The sequence below is a fragment of the Lissotriton helveticus genome, chromosome 7 (assembly GCF_964261635.1).
Source record: "Lissotriton helveticus chromosome 7, aLisHel1.1, whole genome shotgun sequence".
Taxonomy (NCBI): Eukaryota; Metazoa; Chordata; class Amphibia; order Caudata; family Salamandridae; genus Lissotriton; species Lissotriton helveticus.
The window spans coordinates 1,725,440,842-1,725,467,344 of NC_136068.1; the positions used below are offsets into that span (position 1 = coordinate 1,725,440,842).

Genomic DNA, 26,503 nt, shown 5'->3' on the forward strand with positions numbered 1-26,503 from the left:
TAATTTCGGGTCTCTGCACAATGAAGACGATGAGGGAACACCAATCAGTTCAAAATAATCCAACTGAACTGATTGGTGTTCCCTCATCGCTTTCATTGTGCAGAGACCCAAAATTACATTAAGGATTTATTCTAATATATGACCAATAATGTTCTTGGTTGTTTAAACAAATTAGGTTTAATGGTTGTGCTGCAATAGCTTCTCTTTTTTTGTATACTGTCATAGTTGGTTGAGGGCTGAAACCTCTTACCTCTGAGGTTTGCAGCACACTGCACAATATTTTGGCTCCATTATGATTCAGCGTCAGACCAACAGACCTCTAAGATGTGCAGGCACATTTCATAAAGTCCACATGCACAAAATTGCTAGTAGTGAGAAAGCTTCCCTTTCCTCCTGAGTGTGTAACACACTGTATTTGGGGACTGTTTGTTAGTGACTGAGAAACTCTCCGAGGTGTGAAGGCACTCTGCATTAGGCTGTGGTGCGGGGGATTGCTAGTTAGTAAAAACCCCTTGTATCTGATGTGCAGTCAATGAAGTAGGCTCTGGTGCTGGGGATTGTTAGTGAGATAAGTCACTGCCTTTGAGGTTCCCTGCCTATGAGCTGTGAAGGCACTCTGCATTAGGCTCTGGTGCGGGGGATTGCTAGTTACTCAAATCCCTTGCAGCTGAGGGGCACGGTCACTGCATTGGGCTCTTCTGCTGGGGATTGCTAGTTAGTAAAAAAATGTCATGTGACTCTGAGAAGTGCAGACACTTTGCATTAGGCTATGTTGCTGGGTATTGTTAGTGAGATAAGCTCCTGCCTGTGATATGTACAAGCCCTGCATTAGGCTCTGGTGCTCGGGATTGTTAGTGAGATAAGTCACTGGCTTTGAGGTTCCCCGCCTATGAGCTGTGAAGGCACTCTGCATTGGGCTCTGGTGCTGGGTATTGCTAGTTTCGACACATTGGCTTAGTCTCTAGTGCTGGAGATGGTTAGTGAGATAAGCCCCGGCCTCTGAGGTGTGCAGACACTCTGCATTAGGCTCTGACACTTGGGATTGTTCGTTAGATAAGCCCCGGCCTCTGAGGTGTACAGACACTCTGCATTAGGCTCTGGCACTTGGGATTGTTAGCGGGATAAGCCCCTGCCCCTGAGGTGTACAGACACACTGCATTAGGCTCTGACACTTGGGATTGTTAGTGAGATAAGCCCCGGCCTCTGAGGTGTGCAGACACTCTGCATTAGGCTCTGACACTTGGGATTGTTCGTGAGATAAGCTCCTGCCGCTTAGGTGTACAGCCGGACTGCATTAGGCTCTGGCACTTGGGATTGTTCGTGAGATAAGCTCCTGCCTCTGAGGTGTAAAGAAACACTGCATTAGGCTCTGGCACTTGGGATTGTTAGTGAGATAAGCCCCGGCCGCTGAGGTGTACAGACACACTGCATTAGGCTCTGGCACTTGGGATTGTTCGTGAGATAAGCCCCGGCCTCTGAGGTGTACAGCCAGACTGCATTAAGCTCTGGCACTTGGGATTGTTAGTGAGATAAGCTCCAGCCTCTGAGGTGTGCAGACACTCTGCATTAGGCTCTGGCACTTGGGATTGTTCGTGAGATAAGCCCAGGTCTCTGAGGTGTACAGCCAAACTGCATTAGGCTCTGGCACTTGGGATAGTTCGTGAGATAAGCTCCTGCCTCTGAGGTGTACAGCCAGACTGCATTAGGCTCTGGCACTTGGGATTGTTCGTGAGATAAGCTCCTGCCTCTGAGGTGTACAGACACTCTGCATTAGGCTCTGGCACTTGGGATTGTTAGTGAGATAAGCTCTTGCCGCTGAGGTGTACAGCCAGACTGCATTAGGCTCTGGCACTTCGGATTGTTAGTGAGATAAGCTCCTGCCTCTGATCTGTACAGTCTCTGCATTAGACTGCTGCGTTGGGGATAGTTAGTGAGATAAGTCCCTGCCTCTGAAGTGTGCTGACACACTGCATTAGGCTGTGGTGCTGCGGACGGGTTGCTAGTGAAATTAGCTCCTGCCTCTGAGGTGTACACTCACTGTGTTAGACTCTGGTGCTGTGGATGGTTTATTAGTGAGAAACCCTTTGGCTCTGAGGTGTGCCGGTGAACAGCATTAAGCACTAGTCCTAGGGGTTGTTAATTAGTAAAAACCCTTGCCTCTCATATGAACAGGCACTGCATTAGCAGTGGTGCTGCGGACAGATTGCTAGTGTGACAAGACCCTGCCTCGTAGGTGTGCAGGCACACTGCATTAGGCTATCATGCTGTGGATGGATTGTTAGTGAGAGAAACCCCCTGCCTCTAAATGGTGCAGGCACACTGCTTTAGATTTTTGTGGTAGATGGTTGGTTAGTGAGAAACCACCTGCCTCTAAGGTGCGCAGGCACACTGCATTAGGCTCTGCTACTGGAAACTTAGGCAGTGGAACCCCTAGCCTCTGCGGTGTGTACGCGCACTGCAGTAGGCTGTCGTCCTGTGGATGTGTTTTTAGGTGGAGAAACCTCCTGTCTCTGAGTAGGGGTAGGCGTACCTTGCGTAATTTGCTGTGGTGTAATTCTGTGAATTTATAGCAAAATTCTGTGAGATTACGTGGAATTATGTGAGGAGTGTAACCCAGTACTTAGCACTATATTATTAATGCAAAAGAAAACAGGTTACTTACCTGTAACTTTGGTTCCCCAGTATTGGTAACTTTCATAGATTCCCATGCTTTGTATCATTCCCCGTCGTCGGAATGGGAGCCTCGGTAAATAAAAAATACCATAGTAGTAAGCACAAAGTGAAAAAATAGGCCTAGGCCTCATCTCATTTTGTAGCTTATCCACCTCTTTTTGTAAAAGAGACCAAATTCTTGCAATAGCCAATCGGAGCAGCCTCACCCCATAGAACCTTCCTGAGAGAGCCTCAGAGCCTCAGATTTTCGTAGCCGTTGTGAACAGCAACATCATTGGACAATAAGGCTGAGCTTTCCCAGGGGAGGACGGTGGGTGCATGGGAATCTATGAAAGTTACCAATACTGGGGAACCAAAGTTACAGGTAAGTAACTTGTTTTCTTGCCCCAGTATTGGAACTTTCATAGATTCCCATGCTTTGTATCAGAATAGCTAGCAGTAAAGAGAAAGCATATTTTGTCATTTGTATATCTGTAAATGTCATACATAATCCTGATAAGAAAACAGATACACATTGGCATCACAAAGCAGAACAACTACAAGTAATACAAAATATGCAATACAGGAAGGCGGGATAGAAAGGAAAGCTCACCGACTTAATGGAAAAGGTTCCTCAAGACCGCTTGGCCCACTGCCGCATCCTCTTTCACAGAAGAATCCAAGCAGTAGTGGCGAGTGAAGGTGTGGACACTGCTCCATGTCGCCGCTCTACATGTGTCCTTGATCGGGACACCTGAGAATAGAGCCACCGATGAAGCCATTGACCTCATAGAATGAGCACGAACTGCTCGCTGAAGTGGCTTTCCCGCTTCTCGATGGCAAAACTGGATTGCACTTGATATCCAGCGGGAAATGCAGGGTTTAGAAATTGGACAACCCTTTCGCGGAGCACTGTATGATACAAAAAGCTGGGAAGACTTCCTGAACAGTCTCGTCCGCTCCAAGTAGAACTTGAGAAATCTATGAATGTCCAAAGACTGTAACGCCCTCTCTGCTGGCGAGGAGGACCGCGGGAAGAAGGACTTTAAGATCACCGGCTCATTCAGATGAAATTCTGAGGGGACCTTTGGAATAAATTTAGGATTTGTCCGCAGGATGAGAACATCAGTCTTAAATTGTAGAAAGGGTTTCTCAATTGTGAAAGCCTGGAGCTCACTAACTCTTCTAGCCGATGTCAGGGCCAAGAGAAGAGCCAGTTTCCATGATACAAACTTCATGTCGGCCCTGTGAATAGGCTCAAACGGGGCCTTCATCAGATGTGACAGAACCAAATTAAGATGCCAGGCTGGTGGTGGAGGCCGGACTGGAGGAAAAACCCTGAACAAACCTTTCAGGAACTGTTTAACGATCCTCGCAGACCAGAGGGAAGGACCTGATGATGATCGTCTAAATCTAGAAATGGCTGCCAGATGTACCTTTACAGAAGAATGAGCCAATCCAGATTTTGCAAGAGAAAGGATGTAAGGCAAGAGTTGGTGCGGTGCAGAAGTATATGGATGTAGACCTTGTCTCTGACACCAAAGGCAGAATCTCTTCCACTTCGCCCGATAGGTTTTATTCGTACTAGGCGCTCGGGCCTGGGCTAAAATGTCTCTACATTCTCCTGAAAGATTCAAACCCTGGAACTCTCTGAACTCAGGAGCCACGCTGTCAATTGGAGTGACCTCAGGTCTGGATGCAGAACCTGCCCGTGAGCCATTGTTAATAGTGATGGAACAGGCCGCAGGAGAATCGGTTGATCTTGGGAGAGAAGGAGTTCTGTGTACCAAACCTGCCTGGGCCATGCTGGTGCAATCAGAATCATTCTGCACGGCTCCGCCTTGAGCTTGCGGATCAGTCTCGGGATCAGCGGAATAGGTGGAAAGGCATAAACAAATGCGCCGTACCAAGCAATCAAAAGCGCATTCCCCAAGGATCCCTGATGGTGATCCCTGCTTGCGTAGCACTGGCATTTGGCGTTCTGAGGAGACGCAAACAGATCGATGGTTGGGGTCCCCCAACATGAAAACAGTTCCTCCAGAATGGTCTGATCCAATTCCCATTCGTGGCTGATAGTCTTTTGGCGACTCAAAGCGTCTGCTGTGGCTTGGAGTGTGCCCGCAAGATGTTCCGCTGAAAGAGTGATATTGTGTTGGATCACCCAATTCCAAAGTCTCTGTGCTTCCTTCGAAAGGGTGCAGGATCTTGTCCCACCCTGCTTGTTTATGTAGTGCATGGCCGTGGTGTTGTTTGTACGATCCACCACTGAACGGTTGCGGATCCTTGGAAGGAAAGCCTGTAAGGCTAGACGAATGGCCATATGTTCCAGTAGATTGATGTGGAACTTGCCTTGGACTATGCTCCAATGACCACTGACTTTCAGTTCTTGGAGGACCGCTCCCCACCCCTCCATGGAAGCATCTGTTGTCAACACCATGGGAGATGGTGGAAGTTGGAATGGCAAACCTACTGAAAGATTCTCTTTTAGCAACCACCAGCTGCTTGCTTTTCGCATTCCCGGTGTGATCACTATCTTGTCGTCGAAGGAGCCTGTCACCTGACGCCACTGTTTGTCCAGCTGTTCCTGCAGTGGACGCATTCGAAGCCTGCAGTGTGGTATCAATGGTATGTAGGAGGATATCGATCCGAGAAGCGATTTGTATTGGCGAACTGACAGAAACTTTTTGTTTGCAGGAGGCGAGCTGAGAGAATCAGTTTGGTCTGGCGCTCTTCCGAAGGGAAAGCCATGCAGCAATCCGTGTCTAGGATCGCACCTAAAAACCTCGCTGTCTTGGAGGGGCGCAAAATCGATTTCTCCTTGTTGAGCAGAAGGCCCAGCTGCCCGAACAGTTGACTGCAGCTCGTGACTGCCCTGGACGCTTCTTGGAACGAAGGAGCCTTTACCAGCCAATCGTCCAGATAAGGGAAGACTTCGAAAGACTGCTTCCTGAGAAAAGCTGCCACAGGAGCCAGTACCTTTGTAAAGATCCTCGGTGCGGACCGGAGACCAAAAGGGAGTACTCTGAATTGAAAATGGCTCTTGCCTACTGTGAATCGAAGATATTGCCTGTGAGCTGGATGAATGGGCACATGGAAATATGCATCCTCCAAATCTAGGGTTGCCATGTAGTCCCCTAGATTGAGAAGGCGGAGAATGTCCTGAAGGGTGACCATCCTGAAGGACAACTTGATGAGATAAGTGTTGAGCTCCCGTAGATCTAAAATCGGACACCACTTCTCCTTCGTTTTCTGAACCAGGAAGAACCTGGAATAGAACCCTTTCCCCTTCTGGGAGTGAGGTACAGGCTCTATTGCCCCCTTGATGAAGAGTTGGTGGGCCTCGAGACGAAGAAGTCCTAGATGTTTGGGTGTAATGGAGTCTGGAGCTCTCGTTGGAGGAAGATTTTGAAACTCCAACGTGTGTCCTCCCTTGATGATGTTCAGGACCCACTGGTCTGATGTTATGACCTTCCAGCTGTTTAGGCAATTGGCAATCCTGCCCCCCACTGGTGTTAACGCGGGTACAGGAACAGTAGAAAGAGCCACATGGCCGCTATTGTCTCTTAGTATGGTCTCTCCTCTGTTGCCCCTGATGTCCTTTCGTGAATATTGGGGTTTGTATGACTGGCCAGGTTGGGAGTAGTTAGAGTAGCGTTGCTGATTGCCGCCTCTGTAGGATGAGAAACCTCTTCCTCTTGCCCCCTTAAAGGGAACATTACAATACCGCAAAGTTCCCTTTAAGGGGGCAAGAGGAAGAGGTTTCTCATCCTACAGAGGCGGCAATCAGCAACGCTACTCTAACTACTCTCAACCTGGCCAGTCATACAAACCCCAATATTCACGAAAGGACGTCAGGGGCAACAGAGGAGAGACAATACTAAGAGACAATAGCGGCCATGTGGCTCTTTCTACTGTTCCTGTACCCGCGTTAACACCAGTGGGGGGAAGGATTGCCAATTGCCAATTGCCTAAACAGCTGGAAGGTCATAACATCAGACCAGTGGGTCCTGAACATCACCAAGGACTTAGCCGTGTCAGTATCTTTCTGTATGCCTTGTAGGGCATCATCCACGTGTTTACCGAATAACATCTCTCCGCCATAAGGTAGGTCCAGAATTTTGTTCTGTACTTCCTGTCTAAACCACGTGGCTCGCAGCCAACCCTGGCGTCTTAAAACAGCCGAGCCTGCTAGAACTCGGAAGGCCATAGTTGCTATATCCATAGCGCAGTCGATTACCTCCGAAGAGGCACGCTCCCCTTCCATCAAGATTTTCCTGACCTCGTCCTTAGACCCATCCTGTAGTTCTTCCACAAACGGGGAGAGGTCACACCACATCTGGCGATCATATCTCCCCAGAATCGCCAGAGCATTAGCCGACCTAACGAGGAGGCTGGCCATTGCGGAGAATCTTTTTCCAACATTGTCCAGACGCCTCCCCTCTTTATCAGGTGGTGTCGTTAGCGGCGTGGATGGATTTTTGGATTTACTCTGTGCGGCCTGGGAGATAACCGAGTCCGGTTTTGGATTACCTATAAGACATGCCGGGCTGCCTCCGGCGCCTTATATTTTTTCTCCAGTCTGGGAAGTACTGGGAGGACCGTGGCTGGATTTTGCATAGCCTTTATTCCTTCTGACCAAACATGTTCAATGATGGGGATCGAACGAACTGACTTCCGGAATGGTTCTTTGAAGTCGTACAAAAAGAGTCCGATTGAACTGTGGTAACTGGAAGACCAAATCTCTTGGACGCTCGTTCCATTAGGTTGTGAAAACCTCCAACATCTGCTGGAGGAGAGGTTGCGGTATCAGGCCCTGTTACATCTGGATCTTGAAGGCCATCCTGATTCCAGTCTATATTCTGATCTTGCTCAGGTTCCCCCTGCTGATCCGCATCTGATGAGGCATCATCATCATCCCGAATGGCAACCACCTCTTGAGGATGTTCTACGGGCTCTGGGTCATGCACCCTTAAGGGCAAAGAGGCGTCTGCCACTGTTTGCGATGGCGGAGGTGTGGGAGGACGTATTTGTTGAACCTCCTGTTGAGTTGGAAACCGCCTCCGATAGTCCTGCAACATTAATTGCAGGTCAGAGATGAGAGAGGACGGCATCGCTACCATCTCCTGTTGAGACAGACGTGGAGATCTCTGTGAATGAACATGCATGCAAGGCCTCTCTTGCTGGTCATAACAGTCTTGCGGAGCATATTGGTGTTGCTCCGTTTTGCCTTCTTCAGAACTGACCTCCTGTGATTTGACTTGCAAGTCAGATGGGCTATAAGCTGGCCCATGATTGCTATCATTTTCCTCCTCAGAGTCATCATCAAGTAATAATGATGGAGGCAACAGCGTAACCCGCTGTGGAGATGTCATTTCTGGTGTTATAGGCCTCTTCCTTTGAGAAATGCAGATTTTCCCAGTCGCCGACGGGATCGTCGTCGACGGTTGAATCTTCGTCGACGGTTGAATCTTCGTCAACGGGAGCGCCGACGAAGAGACTGTGCTCGTCGTCGAAGGCCGAGCCGTCGACGGTGAGATGGTTATCGTCGACGATGGTTGGATCGTTGACGGAGTCGTCGACGAACTCGTCGTCAGAATCATGGTAGCCGGCGTCGTCGACGTAGACCTTGTTCTCGTCGTCGTCATCGCCGTCCACGCTACCCTCGTCGTCGACGTGGAAAAAGCCATCGTCGACGAGCCCAGTTTTTGAGACAAGTCTTTCTTGATAGGAATCGTCGACGTACCTGTGGTTTTCACCGTCGACGAACGCTGTTTCTTGTCAGAAGCAATGTCCTGAGGCGTAGATGAATACTTTTTTACCCCTCTTTGTTTCTCTGAAGGTGGTGAAGTCACAGAGATGATCTTCTTAGCCTTTTTTGTAGGTTGCAACTCCTCAGGCTGTCCCTGCCTCTCCTTTTCACCGTGGTGAGGAGATTTTAGGGAAGCAGGCCTATCAGACCTATCAGAAGTCCCAGGCAAGGCCTTCACATGGGGCTCATTAGATGTTGAAGGGGGAGACCTACCCCTCTTCTTTGATCTTCTTGATGACACAGCAGAAGAGCCCTCACTGTCCGAAGACAGAACTCCCTTGCGATCCTTCATTTTTTGCAACCAAGTCAGCAGGCGGCCTTCTCTGTCCCTCAAGGTCTTGGTGGAGACGGTTCTGCAAATCTTGCAGTCAGTTGCCTTATGGTCCGGATATAAGCAGTATATGCAGTCTTCATGTTTGTCTTCAACAAACAACCTCTTTTTTGAGCAAGTAGCACAGGCTCTAAAAAGTGCTTTCTTCTTTTTGTCAGACATGACGAAAAAACAGGCAAAAAGTTGTAGAAATATACTCAGAAGTGAAGAAAATTGAGCAGAGCTCAATGGAGACTCCCTTGCACAACGTGCGGTAGAAAATCTGAGGCTCTGAGGCTCTCTCGGGAAGGTTCTATGGGGTGAGGCTGCTCTGATTGGCTATTGCAAGAATTTGGTCTCTTTTACAAAAAGAGGTGGATAAGCTACAAAATGATATGAGGCCTAGGCCTATTTTTTCACTTTGTGCTTACTACTATGGTATTTTTTATTTACAGAGGCTCCCATTCCGACGACGGGGAATGATACAAAGCATGGGAATCTATGAAAGTTCCAATACTGGGGCAATGCACCCTCACGCCCAAACAGGGCTCAAGGATGCATTTTGCGCACAGAAAACAGCACTGAATGTAACACGAACAGCAGCAGCCAGTAGCTGCTTCCATTTTCTACGTTTGTTGTTCCTATGCTCCTGCAGAAGGGGGTTTGTGCCAAATTACTCATAATTGCAGGAGTAAGAGTTTCATTTTCAGAAATTTCACATCAAAAAAGTAACGCAAAATTATTTTGATTACTCTGGCATAATTAAAATTTCACTAAGGCCTACCTCTGAGGTGTGAAAACACTCCACATTAGGCTCTGGTGCTGGGGCTGTGTTTTTAGTGAGCTAAACCCCCTGCCTCTGAGGTGTGAGGCACACTGCATTATGCTCTGCTACTGGAAATCATTGGTGAGAGAAACCTACAAACTGAGGTGCACAGGCACACTGCATTAGGCATTGGTGCTAGAGATTGTCTATTAGTGTGATAAATCCCATTCCTGAGAGGTGCGCAGGTGCACTGCATTAGACTTTGGTGCTATGGATAGTTGGTTAGTGTGACAAACCCCCTGCCTGTGAGGTGTGCAGGTGCACAGCATTAGGCTTTGGTGCTACAGATAGTTTGTCAGTGTGATAAACCCTGTCTGTGATGTGTGCAGTTGCGCTGCATTAGGCTTTGATCCGCAGTGTGGTTTGATGGTGAGCAAAACCCCCTGTCTGTGAGGTGTGAAGGTGCACTGCATTAGTCTTTGGTACTAGAGATGGTCTGTTAGTAAGAATCCTTACACCTCTGAGGTACGCAGACACACTGCATCACACTTTGGTGCTACAGCTGGTTGGTTAGTGAGAAACCCTGTGTGTGAGGTATACAGGCACATTGCAAAAGAGCTTTGGTGCAACAGATGGTTTGTTAGTGAGAATCCCTCCACCTCCGACGTGCGCAGGGGCTCTGCATTAGGCGTTGGTGCTACAGATGGTTGGTTAGTGAGAAACCCAGTGTGTGAGGTGCGCAGACACACTGCATCAGACTTTGGTGCTAGAGAGTTTGTTAGTGTGAATCCTTCCACCTCTGAGGTGCTCAGGCACACTGCATCAGACGTTGGTGCTACAGATGGTTTGTTAGTGAGAATCCTTCCACCTCAGAGGTGCGCAGGCGCACTGCATTAGGCGTTGGTGCTATAGTTTGTGAGTGTTATATACCCCGACTGTGAGGGGCACGGTCGCACTGCATTATGCTTTGGTGCAGGCGGTGGCTTGTGAGTGAGATTGCATTAGGCTGTAGTGCAGGATAGCTACAGCAGATTAGAAGACAAGTGGTTTTGAGCGTGTGGCTTTTCTTAAGCTGCTTGAGTAAATTATCTCAGAAAGAGTTCATTAAAATTGAACAGATGGACGAGTTATGGTGAGACGGATTAAGGATGAGAGGGTGCAAGAAAAGCAGATTGTGGGAGAAGGCTGTCAGAAGGCAGAATCCAAAAATAAAATGGCTCAAAACAGGGGGAGTAGACCAACAGCAGCATGGCAGGACAGGTGATCGGTGCGGATTGATAACAATTGGCCCCCATTTGTGAACCTCGTACTTATAAAAGTCCCCCACGTTTGCAAATCAGGGCAGGTTTGAACTTGTTAAAGCACGCTTTATAAATGTTCTGAAAGATATGGGAGGCTGCATACATTTTTGCTTGCTTAGGCAATGGTTGTGGTATTAGAGAAAAATGGACTTAAAAACCGAACCAGCAGAACATAAAATAGCCTCACAAACTGCAAGAAAACAGCTCATACACTGATGCTGGAGACCAGAACTTCGGTGACTTCCATGGAGCCTGCTAGGCCAGTCCGACCCTCTGTAGGAAGGTGCTGGTCTGAAGACGTACAGCCTCATAAGTGCCCAGAAGGTCAAAACTTCAAATACAATGTTGAAAGCCAAGTACCTTTAGTAACATTACAAACGAACAACCTACAGCAGAAAGAGTCCTGACTTCCTTGCAGCAAGGAAGTGTAGGAGAGGTGAGTGAGGAAGCTGATGGTGAGCACAAGTTCAGGGACGGACTGGCTACCGTTAGGAATGCTGCCGAGCTGCTGCCTGATTTTACTGCAGTGGAGGCTGATTTCATCCATGGAGACCTGCGTGTGCTGCGAAATACTGAAAGCAAAACGAATTTCGTTTAGCTCACGCAGGTCGCCATTAACGAAATCACCCCCCAGCTCAGCAGCATTCCTAGCTGCCCGGTAGGCCCTGCACAAGTTCCACATGCGACAGCGAGTCTACTTGCAGGAAATCTGGACTTCAGGGTGGGCAGCAAAGCATCGTGCATAGTGGTGCTGGTGGTGAGCTGCCTTTGGACTTGGCGTTACCCCAGCAGTGGCAAACAAGCATGCCGCTTGATCCCTCAGCTAAGAAAATAGCAATACAATTTTTCACTCTTGCATGAGATGCGTCACCTGCTCTATCTGGTCCTGGTTGAGTGAAAGTGACCAGTCGAAGCCAAGCAGATGTGACTTATGCCTGGGCTAGCATCATAGATAGGAAAGTCAAAAACATTTTCTGGTAGATGATCGTGACTGCTACACATGGGACAGTGACAACAGTGACCGTATGGCAATAGTTGGCAACTTCCTTTAATGTAGGAACTATCCCCCAACAAATGGGGGATCACCGAAAAGAAAAAGAAATATTGATACAACCCTCAATGCTTCCTAAAACTACTGTGGACATGAAAACCCTTGCTCCGGCCAGTCATTGAAAAACAGCCATTTCCTTGCATCCGCCCCATTGGATTATGATCTCCAGTGCATAATTTCTGTTTTCCAAGGACATGTGTATTTACAGTTATACAGTATTTTCTTCCACCTTCTATGGCCGAGATAGCTTTTCGGGTGGACGAGTAAGGATGTATTCTCTTTGTTATAAAGATCTGAAAGAGGATTAGCTGAGGTAAAGCCTCTGAGATATATTTTAGTGCCATGTGTGGGGTTCAGCAGTGTGCACCTATCCAGTAGCAGCATGCACGTCTCAGCACATTAATAAGGTGAGCAGAGGAAGAGTGTGAGAGGTAGGGTCACAGTTCACATGCAGACCTGTAATCCTCATAGGTTGAGGTCAGATGACATTATATTGTCTGCACTTCTGAATTCCAGGTGATTGCAGATTGCTCTTACTGTCGTCCGGAGCAAGATCCACCACTTGTTTCTGCCCTGAAAAGGGTCAATCGCCCAATAGGGTAATTTAAGGGGACTTATCAATAAAGGAACCAGTCAGAATCTGAAGTTTCTCCTTTAATAGGAGTAAGGATTTAGATCATGGGGTGTGGTGTGAGCAGATGAGAGAGATGCTTCTCACTATAGATGACCAGCAGAAGGCCTTAAAGCCAGTTGTGTAGTAGCTGCATCCGTTGAAGCTTAGTTGCAGCATTCGGGATACATGCAGCTTGCTGTTTAGGTTTCTCTGCAGCCTAAATACATGTGCATCATCCACTAACACCCTGGGTGTAAAAATGCAGAACTTCTCGAGCAACAAATAAGTTTGACTCCCTATAAATTACCCCAAAAGGTCAACTCCTCACTTCTAATGAAGTATCTCAAACAGAAACAAAATCGATCTACAAAATGAGTCTGCTGACCTTTTTTCCTGTGCTCCTCAGACTAATCCTCATCTGTTCGTGAACATGGAAAACCCCACTTGTATCACCTGCTTTCGACCTTTCCACCCACCCCCTATAGCAATTTAGCGATTATCTGGAAAAAATACATTAGAACATTTACCACCTTCTCCATTCATTTATGCCTTTGGGGGTCTAAAGTTCATACTGGCCTCCAAGTTATGTGTAGGGAAGACATCCTTTTAGCCATTTTGTCCCTATACTATAGACATGTATATTGTGTTGACAAAACGTGTGCATACGTTAAATAAATGCTTGAATATATGTATTCTCCTTTTAAAAATAGGTACAAATGTAGAGGGAGCCAGAAGAAGTTCAGTCAGTATCCCTCAAGGGTACCGCGGTGGTTTTACATCAGCCGTGTTGTGGCCAAGAGGCACTGTGCACCCCACTAGTCTCAAAATTGCCTAAACTAGTGATAACGCCTGGCCATGGTTGCAAAATTAGTTGAGAAAGGTTCCTGCAATGACCACGTGTGTTTCTGTTTCCCTCAGGTGTCATCCAATCTTTTGCTGGCTTCGCAGACTATTTTACCGTCATGGCCCAAGAGGGATGGTACCCAGAGTACTGTTTGGGGCTTCGAGCACAATGGGAAAACACAAAATTACAAGACCTGGAAGACAGCTATGGCCAGGAATGGGTGAGCAAATCTCCGTGTATCATGTCTCGGATCCTGGATACCAGGCACGATCCCAGGATTAAAAGCGTAGAAAAGGGGGTTAATTGTTTATGTATGATGGACCGGTAATCACTGCGTAGATATTGTTTAGATGCTAATACCAGGACAACTCTCTAGGCATTATCCAGGACTTAAGCATTTGTAAATCCTTTGATATATTATAAGATTGACGTCAACACCATTTCCTCCTATACTGCGTTCAATATGAGATTGACCATGTTCTGCGATGTCTCTTTCAGACCTTCAGCCAGCGTCTCTACCAGCAGTATACCTGCTACACTGTCTTCTTCATCAGCATTGAGATGTGCCAGATTTCTGATGTCCTCATTCGCAAGACTCGGCGTCTGTCTGTCTTCACGCAGGGGTTCTTCAGGTATTGGTGCCACTCTTTGGCTGAATTATTATTCACTCTCCTCTGAAGGACATGCACAGCTACCTAGCTCACCCTCTGAACATTTCTTAAGAACTTTGCTTCCTGTGAAATTGTCCATTCGCAGTAAACCAAAGCAACCCTTTTCAATCCCAATGCACTCCGCTGTTTAAACTGTAATTTGGTAAGCAGTCTTGCAACCCTGTTGGTGACTGTAAAACTCCATGTTTCTTAGCACTGGTCCAAATGCTCACGCCTTCTCTTGCCTCTCTTTCAGAAACAAAGTACTGGTGATAGCCATTGTTTTCCAGATCCTCCTCGGCAACTTCCTATGTTACTGCCCCGGGATGCCAAATATTTTCAACTTCATGCCCATCCGGTGAGTATTATAGCAGTACCCAAACTTTGAAACTTGCAGGCAGCCACTACCTTGTAAGTCAGTCATTAGCCTGTTAAGCTGCAGATGAGCTCAAAGGTTAACAGCTTCTCGGTTTATTTTAATTGCTCCTGGTAAACACTACACAGTAATATTTGGGTTCAAGGCGGTTATTGGGAAGGTGGATTAAGATACCATGAGATGATGAGGTCATCAGATTTGTACCCTAGACACGGGTCTACAGAAGTAATCAAGTGAATAATCTCTTCATGCTATTGCCACCAGTTGGAACTGGATAGTGCTGCACCCTGTGCCTTCCCTTCTAGCAGGATGCAGACAGAGTTGCCCAGATCTGACAAAAGAAACCTGAAACACAAGGGCAGGGTCAGTACATGTATGCAGGTGGATGTCAGGTCTGTTTACCTGCAGCCAGCACAGCTCAGGTATGCACAGAAGCCTGAAACACAAGGGCCGGATCAGTATATGTATAGCAACCAAACATGAGGTCTGGCTATCTGGCTGCGAATAGGACCCTCTCGTTTTCCATGTGCATGGTGTGGCGTGGCACAGCACAGGCCTGGGTGCCCATGGGCCAGTGTACAGTTCTCTACCAAAAACGAGAACACGCTCCTATAGCATGGGTGTTTAGACCACCTTAGATCAGGCTTGTTACGTAGGGATCTATGTTGCTATCTCTTCTGCCATTATGTCTGCCTATCATTAATATGTGTTCTACCATTACCTCAACGACAAGCACCTCGATCGTCCCTTTTCCGTGCCCAGTTCCCCGAACCTTCACTCCTACCCTCACCATTGTATTTACCCTCACACTTTCCTTCCCCATTACCCTAATCCATCCATTATCATAAGTCTAAACCTTCCAATCATTTCCAAATGAAAGTCCATGGGTCGCACACTATTCCACCCACCAGCGGGTATACCCCAAGAGCATCACGGTCAATGCAGTTCTTCAAAGCGTGTGCGCCTTTCGTAGATCTAGAAGTGTAAAAGCAAAGTTGCAGCACCAACTCTGGACACCGGTGATTCAGGATTATTTTCCTTCATCAGCAGAGTATAGGTAGTATTCAGGGGTTTGCTGTGCAGGCTGCCAAATATGATCAGGTCTGGTACCACTCACGGCGCGTAGGCGCGTTATACGAGCTCGTCAGCCCAATGGCTCGAGGGAACCATTTTTAAATGAAAGTCCATGGGTCGCACACTACTCCACCCACCAGCGGGTATACCTCAAGAGCATCACGGTCAATGCAGTTCTTCAAAGCGTGTGCGCCTTTCGTAGATCTAGAAGTGTAAAAGCAAAGTTGCAGCACCAACTCTGGAAACCGGTGTTTCAGGATTATTTTCCTTCATCAGCAGAGTATAGGTAGTATTCCGGGGTTTGCTGTGCAGGTTGCCAAATATGATCAGGTCTGGTACCACTCACGGCGCGTAGGTGAGTTATCCGAGCTCGTCAGCCCAATGGCTCGAGGGAACCATTTTTAAATGAAAGTCCATTGGGTCGCACACTACTCCACCCACCAGCGGGTATACCCCAAGAGCATCACGGTCAATGCAGTTCTTCAAAGCGTGTGCGCCTTTCGTAGATCTAGAAGTGTAAAAGCAAAGTTGCAGCACCAACTCTGGACACCTGTGTTTCAGGATTATTTTCCTTCATCAGCAGAGTACAGGTAGTATTCAGGGGTTTCCTGTGCAGGCTGCCAAATATTATCAGGTCTGGTACCACTCACGTAGGTGTGTTATCCGAGCTTATCAGCCCAATGGCTCGAGGGAACCATTTTTAAATGAAAGTCCATGGGTCGCACACTACTCCACCCACCAGCGGGTATACCCCAAGAGCATCACGGTCAATGCAGTTCTTCAAAGCGTGTGCGCCTTTCGTAGATCTAGAAGTGTAAAAGCAAAGTTGCAGCACCAACTCTGGACACCTGTGTTTCAGGATTATTTTCCTTCATCAGCAGAGTACAGGTAGTATTCAGGGGTTTCCTGTGCAGGCTGCCAAATATTATCAGGTCTGGTACCACTCACGTAGGTGTGTTATCCGAGCTTATCAGCCCAATGGCTCGAGGGAACCATTTTTAAATGAAAGTCCATGGGTCGCACACTACTCCACCCACCAGCGGGTATACCCCAAGAGCATCACGGTCAATGCAGTTCTTCAAAGCGTGAGCGCCTTTCGTAGATCTAGAAGTGTAAAAGCAAAGTTGCAGCACCAACTCTGGACACCGGTGTTTCAGGATTATTTTCCTTCATCAGCAGAGTATAGGTAGTATTCAGGGGTTTGCTGTGCAGGCTGCCAAATATTATCAGGTCTGGTACCACTCACGGCGCATAGGTGCGTTATCCGAGCTCCTCAGCCCAATGGCTCGAGGGAACCATTTTTAAATGAAAGTCCATGGGTCGCACACTACAACACCCACCAGTGGGTATACCCCAAGAGCATCTCGGTCAATGCAGTTCTTCAAAGCATGTGCGCCTTTCGTAGATCTAGAAGTGTAAAAGCAAAGTTGCAGCACCAACTCTGGACACCGGTGTTTCAGGATTATTTTCCTTCATCAGCAGAGTATAGGTAGTATTCAGGGGTTTGCTGTGCAGGCTGCCAAACATTATCAGGTCTGGTACCACTCACGGCGCGTAGGTGCGTTATCCGAGCTCGTCAGCCCAATGGCTCGAGGGAACCATTTTTAAAGGAAGGTAACGACCTAGAAACACGTGTCCAGGGATGGCCAGCACAACGGTGGATATACTCTACATTTTTCCAGAAGCGCACACGCTGGAACACAGTGCATTAACCAGAATGCCTAGGGGCCAACCCGCTGGTAGGAGGAGCAGTGTGCGACCACATGGATTGTTGTTTATTAAGGCTCCCTTGAGCCGGTCGAGCTGACGAGCTCATGGTTACGCACCTGCGCGCCGCGAGAGGTATCAAGACCTGAGAACACTTTTGGCAGCCTACGCAGCAGCCCCATACACATGCCTATTCCCTGCTGATGAAAGGTAACGACCTAGAAACACGTGTCCAGGGATGGCCAGCACAACGGTGGATATACTCGACATTTTTTTCAGAAGCGCACACGCAGGAACACACTGCATTAACCATAATGCCTAGGGGCCAACCCGCTGGTAGGAGGAGCAGTGTGCGACCATATGGATTGTTGTTTATTAAGGCTCCCTTGAGCCGGTCGAGCTGACGAGCTCATGGTTACGCACCTGCGTGCCGCGAGAGGTATCAAGACCTGAGAACACTTTTGGCAGCCTACGCAGCAGCCCAATACACACGCCTATTCCCTGCTGATGAAAGGTAACGACCTAGAAACACGTGTCCAGGGATGGCCAGCACAACGGTGGATATACTCGACATTTTTTCAGAAGCGCACATGCTGGAACACACTGCATTAACCATAATGCCTCGGGGCCAACCGGCTGGTAGGAGGAGCAGTGTGCGACCATATGGATTGTGGTCTTCCAATCATTTCCAATTGTAAAGCACAGGATCACCCCGTGGGGGATCTTGGTGCTTAAATCCAGATGTTTGTTACCCAATGATCATTTTATAGACCTCACTAAAAAGTATGAGTCACGTGATCAGGATTTGAACACCTGACAATGAGGTCAACCACAGATTTCTGCAGAGGAAGTATATGCCCCCTTAACCACCTATCTTTACCATGACCTCAAACCTTCCCTTTACCCATACCCTACACTGCTCCCCTATCATTTCCCTAACCTTAAATCTTTTCCTAATATTGACTCTAATCTATTGTTTACTCTTAATTGAACCTTTCCAAAATACTACACCTATCCCTTCTCTTTATCTATTTAAGTCGAAGTCCATGCAGCAAAATGTGAAGCTGCTCGATATCATCCCATGAGTACAAAAGGAAGTGTGACCACTAATAATTAGACAAAACTTCCAAATAGGACAATAACAGACATTTTCCATCACTCTTTTGAGGTGTCTTATCTGGCAAAATTAGAAACAATAACCCTTGGCATAGCCAATAGATTTGGAAGCCAGCCTTTTGGCTTCGCCAATGCTTGTTTTCTTATGGTTTTAGAAAAACTTTAGTTTGGGGGGAAACTTAAACTAAAACTAGAAATATTTCGGGGTTGAAAAAGCACCCTGCCATAGTAGACCTGGTACTGAAGGGAACTGCCTTGTGTGTCATTTTATGAAACTAACTGGACCCATGAGGCTCACCGAACAAGTTCTCTTTTTTTTTCTTAGCTAGACTGTATTGGGGTTTGGCCCTTTTAATGTCACATTTCATATTAACAGTTTAGATTTAGAGGTTTAAGAGCGCAGAAAGCTAAAAAAAAATGTTTTAATGATTAGCAACGTATGCAAATTCTGTTGAGTTCTTTCTTGCAATATTTATTTATTCATGAACTTAATCAACACTACTACCATTTCGGTTTCATGAGAGCCCAGATTAGTCCAGGTATCTAACCAGATACGCAAATGAGTGATGTGAGCTCTTGAAGGTGCACAGTATGGTAGGGTGGAGCCTGTGGCTAACATTGTGTAGAACATACATAAAATATGTGTAGAATATTATTGGGCAAAGCATGTTAAATCCTTACCAAAGTTAAACGGTATCATTAAATCATCAGCAATTAAAAATGTTTTAGAGTAAAGTTGTTGAGATTAAGAATCAATCACCACTGCCAGTTCCCCCCCTAGATTAACTGCTACTGATAGTTAGATTAAGCTCTAATCAATATTTGAGAACACATGAGGTAGGTTACCATAAAAATTGGCTGCCATTCTCCTTTTTTACCCCTTATGTGCTTATTTGCCCCGACCTGCTATTCACTATGTATAACACATTCATTGCTGGTTTACTATTGCAACGCCTAGTTTTACTGCAGAGAAAGCAGTGCTTGTATATTGCTTACAAGTGAAATAACAAAATACAAATAGTAACACTCTGCATCACAAAACAGTACTGATCATTGCAAAAAGAAACAGTGCAGGAGCCAGAGGAAGTTGGAAATGCTGTGGGCTGCTGGAGGAGGTGAAGGTATAGGTCTAGTACTGATGTGTTGGAAGTTCTCCATTGATAATACAGTCGACCAAGAGATTGCTGTGATGCATGATCAGATGTGCATTTGTCTCGTGCTTACTCCTTGCTCAAAATCGATAAAAAGAAGTTGGGTATACAAATGCAATTACAATACAATATAAAATAAAGAAACGGTCAAATAGCAGGGGTGAAATATGCTGCATATTACTACCTTGGTGCAAATTACATATACACACCAAAAATTTACTTGTATTGCCGGATACCTATAGAACCCAATTTGCTCTTAAATCCGCAACATCACAATCAACAAAATGGCAACTATGACCTGAAAGACCACACTCTTGCTAGTTTCAGCATACTCATCCTTCATCCACCAAAGACCTATTACCATTGGAACTGCCCACCACAGCTGAAACAGCATCTCAGAAGAGGAGCAGGCTTCTGTCCCATCCAAGCAATGGCCCGAGCACACAACAACCTGCTGAAACCCATAAAAAACCTCAACAATTAGAGCGGTGCATGAGCACACGCCATGGCTCTCCTCACGAGCAATCCGACAGCAAGAGCCCGACTACAGGCAAGTTGATAGACGGAGGAACTCAGGCTGCCGAAACGCCACTGCAAGCAACTGGAGAGCAAATGGAGAACAAGCCAAGACACCAGAAGTAAAGACATCTTCAAATCAGTCCTAAGACGGTACCACCAGCAGATACGGAACACCAAGCGCACAGTTCTAGCAGTTCGCATGGACACCAGCAGTAAGGAAATGTAAGCCATCAACAAAGGCTTCACTACACCTCCTGCCACCACTAGCAATATCACCGCCTTGCAAGACCTTTGCAACAAGCTCTTGGAATTCTTCTGTAAAAAAACAAAAATCACTTCAATATACAACAAACAGCAACTTAGACCCTCAACAAGGACCACATCAGTCACAATTCAGTTTTCCATCACACCTGATGAAGGAACCCTGAGATCGTGGACTGCTTTCAGCACTGTCAAAATAGCTGCCACCATGAAGACTATCCACTTGGCGGCTCCTTCCGGCCTTTCCGCCACCACACCTTCACCAAAGGACTCCTAAGGACCATTGAAACTCTAACACCTATCAACGCCTCCATCAACTCTGCCAAATTCCATAACATCTGGAAACATGCTACCGTCATGCGCCTGATCACGAAACCATCTGCTCACCCAGCCACGCTTTCCAACTACAGACCCATCTCCCCCCTGAAATAACTGGCCAAGGTCTTGGATAAACTAATTAAACAATGGCTAATCGGCCACCTCAGCAACCACCAACTCCTTGATGCAACGCAGTCCAGATTCAGGCCTCAATAGTAAAGAAACAACACTCCTTGCCGCCACAGATGAGATCTGCATGATCCTTGACAGAGGAGACACGGCTGACCTAATTTTCCCAGACCTCTCTGAAGCATTTGACAGTCTCACACCCAATCCTCATCAGGCACCTGCACGAGATTGGCATCCCTAAGTATCCGCCCTTTGCTGTAACTGCTCCGTCTTAAAGGATAGAACACAAACTTCTAGCCTGGCACCTTACTCCTTGGAGTCCATTGCTCAGCACCACACTCTTCAAAGCATACATGTTCCCTCTGGCCAACATCATCTGAGCACACAACATCGATATCCTCTCATATGCCGACAACACACAGCTCATAATCTCTCTCTCGGACAAGACCCTCAATACAAAAGACAAGTTCACCACCTGCATGACGGAAGTTGCTATCTGAATGTAAACCAACTGTCTCACGTTCAGTATTGACAAGACTGAAGTAGTGATCTTTGGCGACAAGACCGAAGTAGGGATCTTCGGCAACAACAGATCACCATGGGACTCCCACTGGTGGATGGCCGAAATCTGGCCCACACCCAGAACCCATCCCAGAAACTTAAAAATATTCAATAGCAAACTGGACATGCCTGCACAAATCAACACTGTCACTGCATCCAGCTTCCGCACCCGGAAGATGCTTAGGAATATCTTAAAATGGTTCCCAAGCAACACTAGAAAAACAGTCACTAACGTCCTAGTCACCAGTTAGTTGAACTTTGGGTACACCCTCTATGCCTGGATCACTAAGCAACTCATTTGACGACTACAAACCAAAGTAGCCAGACTCATCCTCAAGCTCCCACATAGAACTCACATCACGTCATACCGCACTGAACTTCACTGGCTTCAGATAAATAAACACATTCAATTGAAACTCCTCACACATACATTCAGGGCCCAAATCTACCTGAACATTCGCATCTCCTTCCACTAGACAAGTCTGCACCAGAGTACTCCTACTCATTACACATTTCTCTCACATACACAGAACCTGATCTGGGGGATAGGCGTTCTCTTACATCAGTCCGTAAGCGATGAAAGGTTTCCCACTACACTTCAGAGTCTCCTCCTCCTCCTCCCATCTTCTTGAACTCTGAAAAAAGTGAAAAGACCTGGCTTTTCAATTGACCAACTTACCATAGGCAGGGGTTTGGGATACACACATCTGCGCAGTGCCAAGATGCCCTCGCAAGCGACAGTGTGCTGTACAAACACATAAGAATCTAGCTTCTAATGAAAAAAATATTTTACAGAACTTTCTTCCCTTCCTTCAAACAAATAAATTAGACAACTAAATAAAGGTATACAGTTTCATATTCCTAAAATGAATTCTGTCCTCAAATTAAATGAATATTCGGATGAACGTGTGATTTAAGAGAATGATTAATATTCAGAGGAACGCATTAGAGAATTAATAATATTAGGATGAATGGTTGATTTTGCTAAATCTCTTCTCTTGCAAACATTTCCGTCATTCATTGCACAGGAACAATTTGAGCTAATTGCGGTTTATTCTTCTCATAGGTTCCAGTGGTGGCTTGTACCCATTCCCTATGGAATCCTGATCTTCGTATACGATGAAATACGCAAACTGGGAGTGCGCAGACACCCTGGCAGTAAGTTCCTAAGCAGCACACTTGCCCAAAGCTGCACCATCTCACGTTCTAAGGGCTAAACAAATGGGGGTGGGAGAAATTAAGTTGGCCAAAAGGTAACACCCAGATACAGGTGCCTGTTTTAACAGAAAGGGCAGTGGTGCTCGATTTTGATGGACTTTGAACTAGGTTCTCATTCTTCGACAATGGCCTTTTCCAGAATGTAATGGTCCACGTAGATCAATTCATCTCAGGTACGGGCATTTCATATCATCACTGTCCACTCAGGTTCTCTTGTGGATCAGGCAACACCACAGTAAAGCAGGGTCAGACAGGGACAAAAACGTGGCCTGGGCATCAGCACGTAAGTGGTTCCTATAATGAACGAGTTAACAAAAGCAATTGGCATACATTTGCAAATCAAAGCAGTTTTGAACCTGTAAAGACAGCTGTATGTCTATTTTGCAAACGATGGGAGATTGTATACATTTGTGTTTGCTGCAGGCAGTTTTTGAAGTATCAACAGTGAAAACCGGCCCACATGGTCACAAGACAGGTCCATAAACAGCCCAAAAATTAATTCGACACACTGATCGGGGAGACTAGCCAATCAGGCACTGGCTGATTGCCCAATAGGCCAGTCACACTGCAGTAAAACCATACCTCCTCCAGCTAAATCTCCAGACCGCATGCATACATCATCATGCCTGTTTCAGTAGGCCTGTAGGAGGGTTACCATGGCTGATCTGATCTTACCAGCAGCATCACAGGCTGCACTATTGGTGCCACAAGATCCACCTATGGCTGTATAATTGAAAGCAAGACTTGGAAGCGGGGGCATGGGTGAAGAGGTGGGAATAGGACAAGAGAAGATCCTAGAGATGATGCTCACAGTCCCCCTTATATAGTGAGGAGATGCAACAGCTTCAACGTGGTCACCATTGTTCCGTTGATTGGCTGTACCTTTTCAGGATCCGCAATCTAGGCTCCGCATTAGGATTTCACCAGATTTTTGCTGGAAATATTTCTGTCTGCAGATTATGCACAGAGTGCTGCTTTGAGTCTTTCAAAATAACAGAGTGATACCCTGCTTCAAAGGTGCTATGGCTTTCTCGCATTGTATCTCAGGAATCTCTAGTCCTACAGATATCACAGAGACTCTCTGTGAAAGCTCCAAACTTGTCTAACCTATCCTATATTATTTATTTTCTCATCTACAGGTTGGTGGGATAAGGAACTGTACTACTGAAGAGCGATCCTATACCAGTCTCTATGACCCTCCATTATGCGAAGAGCCACCAAGAAAGACTGACTTCATGCATCCAAAGGATACCAATCCAAACATGTGGTCTGTGCAGCCACTTCTTGCACATCTTTTGACAGACGGGTGGATGTACGGCATCTGCTTTTTAACTTGAACATCAGGAGATTGTGCAAAAAAAATTGGAATTTCCTGTGTTTCACTTTTATGTTTTTCTGTATTGATATTTAATATTTGTTCTTGTCTCAGTTGCTACAGGTCTATTTCACTCCAAAGTGTGACATGCTCTTGTTCCATATAAAAAATATTGGCTTCTTAATTTTTTTTAAACAAAAAGATGATATATCTCAATTTTTCTTAACATTAGGTCAGCCGTTTATCATCCTTTACGCATGGACTCGCATCAAATGATGTCACTAAAAAGTGCAATAAGTAAGAATAAAGACAAAAGCCTAGCCAGTAACCAGATTACACCACACAAAGCTGGCCTCAAAATCAGGGCCTCTTGGGTTTTACCTCCGAGTTGGTGAAGTTGGTGGGTGAAGTTTAGGAACAGCGTTTAAGCTTCCGGTTGTCTAATCCTGCCACTGGTAGAATGTAGGACTGGTGGACAGAGCCATGACATGGGATGCATTACTTCTGGTGTCTGGTGTATTTCGGATTGGTGCTCACAGCTAGGATTCAGAAATACCATCAGCTCCCAATTGATCTAACAGGCATTGATGGTTTTAGCTCAGCGGTTTGAGCAATTATATATACACTGCAATAAAGCAACTGTTGGAGAAATTACCCCGGAGTGCGGAGAATTCTTTGTCCTTAGACTAAGGAGTTGGAGCAGAAATATATATATATATATATATATATATATATATATATATATATATAGGTTAGTGCAGGTTTTGGATTGTAGCTCATTATCTTAGTGATCACCTCCTCATGTGAAAGGGATGTGGTTAACGCCTGTGGTTAGAGCTTCTAGACAGCTGTCTGGACACCTGCATCTTGAGCTAGAATATAGCTGTCCATCAACAACTCGTAACACTGTGGAGCAGAAATGTTAGTCTTCTACCCTTTCTGTCCATCCGATCCTCTCAAACACGTGGGGTCAGAAGTACACCTGCCCACTACTTCCTCTGCACATCAGCGATACTTGAATCCTCAAAAACTGTGAAACTGTAGGGCATGTCCAGACATATGGTTGATTCTTCCTTCAATACCACTCACATCTACTCAAGGGACATCATGCATCGTTGTGCGTTATACTGTTGGGAACAGAAATGCTTCATCAATGTTGAGTGAAGTTGTCTAATGGGAGTCACTTGGATGAAGGTGTCAACAAAAGAAGAAACCACACAGTGCGCATTGTAAAACCACCACGTTCCCAAAACCGGCTCCAGCAGCTGATTTTGCATTGAATACAAATAGTGTCAAGTATTAATGTTGCTTTATGATTTACTCAAGTAAGCTATAACAAATAAAGATACAATTGTATGTAGCTTTTCTCACGTGTTGTCTATTTCTGATTCTGTACTGATAGTAGACCCTATGGTTACACCAACCACTCAAATCAGAGTCAGGTTCCAGCCATGTGCTTTGAACAGGCACTCATCACTCTTATCCACGATTTGTTATAGCCCCAGCATGCGAGAGTGGTCAAGACTACACCCTTATGATAACATGCTTACCTCTGTTACCAAATGTTAAACCGTGGCAGAAATGTGCAAGATTATGCAAATCAGTTTTCTTAAACAAGAGCCTTAAAGCATTGTGTTGTCAAAACATTCCCGCTCACTCCCAACTTTTGAAGTCCATTGGAGAGCCATCCTCCAAACTGCCCACTCTTAATCTGCCTGCTACCGGTTACAGTGCATGTTTTCTCACTGCTCCTTTTGAAGGCGCTTTCAGCTTGCACACCAGCTAAACAAATGCATAAATATTACCGCCTGTACTCTCCCTAGCCATGACCTTACACAGCCAAGTCCTTGCTTGTCTGCTCATTAGATTTCTAATACTGAGACTACGTTAGGAACTGGTCTATGTGCGGACACTAAACTAGATTTATTTTAAGATGGTGTCTCTAGGCTGCACTCTGCACCACTAAACCTGCCAACACCTCCTTTACCTCTCTACTGTTTTGCCCTATTGATTAAAAACGCTGAAGTCAAGTGAAATAGAACCCAAAATATCTTGATTACGAGAAGATTAGACACCCCCTTCACCCGCAACACTAACCGTCTTGCTCCCATCCTTGTGGGTTCTGGTTGTAGTATGATATTTTAGACTCCACTGTCTCTACACAATAGTCAATGTGTTATCAGTCAGGTCGTAAATAAGATAAGTAATGAGAAGTGGGAATATGTGCCTTTCTACTTTATTGCTTAAGTGTAATTGATGTGGTACATTTTGCGGCATCAAGTTGTCATCGATGCTGTCTTATTACTTTGTTTTGTTCTTTTTCAATTTCCTAGGCTTCATTCAGGAGTGGCCTCCACCTATTAGCTGTGACCATGATAAGGGTACACAGGTTCTACTCCACCCTGATTGAGATAAGAGGGTAATTTTTATACTCACTAAATCACGTGCACTTTACATATTCTTTATGGTCCTGACGAAGCGCTAACGACTTATGGGCAATGGAAGCGCGAAACATGTTGACCTTGACAATTGACACCTAGGCATAATAGGCCTCTTGGGTCAATAATTTTTTGCAGTATTGACTGCCAAGGGTATACTTTTAAACATATCGCTGCATGTATACCCTTGTTTTAATTTCAATCTATCACACTGGCACGATTTTTCTTTACCCTCCTCTTGACTCATTACCCGCACACCCGCATGCATCATCCGGCATTCCTCTAAAAGATCTCCGATAAAGTGACCCTTCGGGGGACCCGTAG

At 46.1% G+C, this 26,503-nt stretch overlaps 1 protein-coding gene across 1 annotated transcript in view; it reads left to right on the forward strand.

Annotated features, from left to right (window-relative positions):
- ATP4A (ATPase H+/K+ transporting subunit alpha) overlaps positions 1-24,360 on the forward strand; it is a 66,378-nt gene extending 42,018 nt beyond the window's left edge. The window contains exons 19-23 of the mRNA XM_078655431.1: positions 13,421-13,566; positions 13,845-13,978; positions 14,253-14,354; positions 22,275-22,366; positions 23,566-24,360. Of these exons, the coding sequence (XP_078511557.1) occupies positions 13,421-13,566; positions 13,845-13,978; positions 14,253-14,354; positions 22,275-22,366; positions 23,566-23,594 (503 nt within the window). The 3' untranslated portion in view covers positions 23,595-24,360. The remainder of the gene's footprint in view (positions 1-13,420; positions 13,567-13,844; positions 13,979-14,252; positions 14,355-22,274; positions 22,367-23,565) is intronic.
- The last annotated feature ends 2,143 nt before the right edge of the window (positions 24,361-26,503 follow it).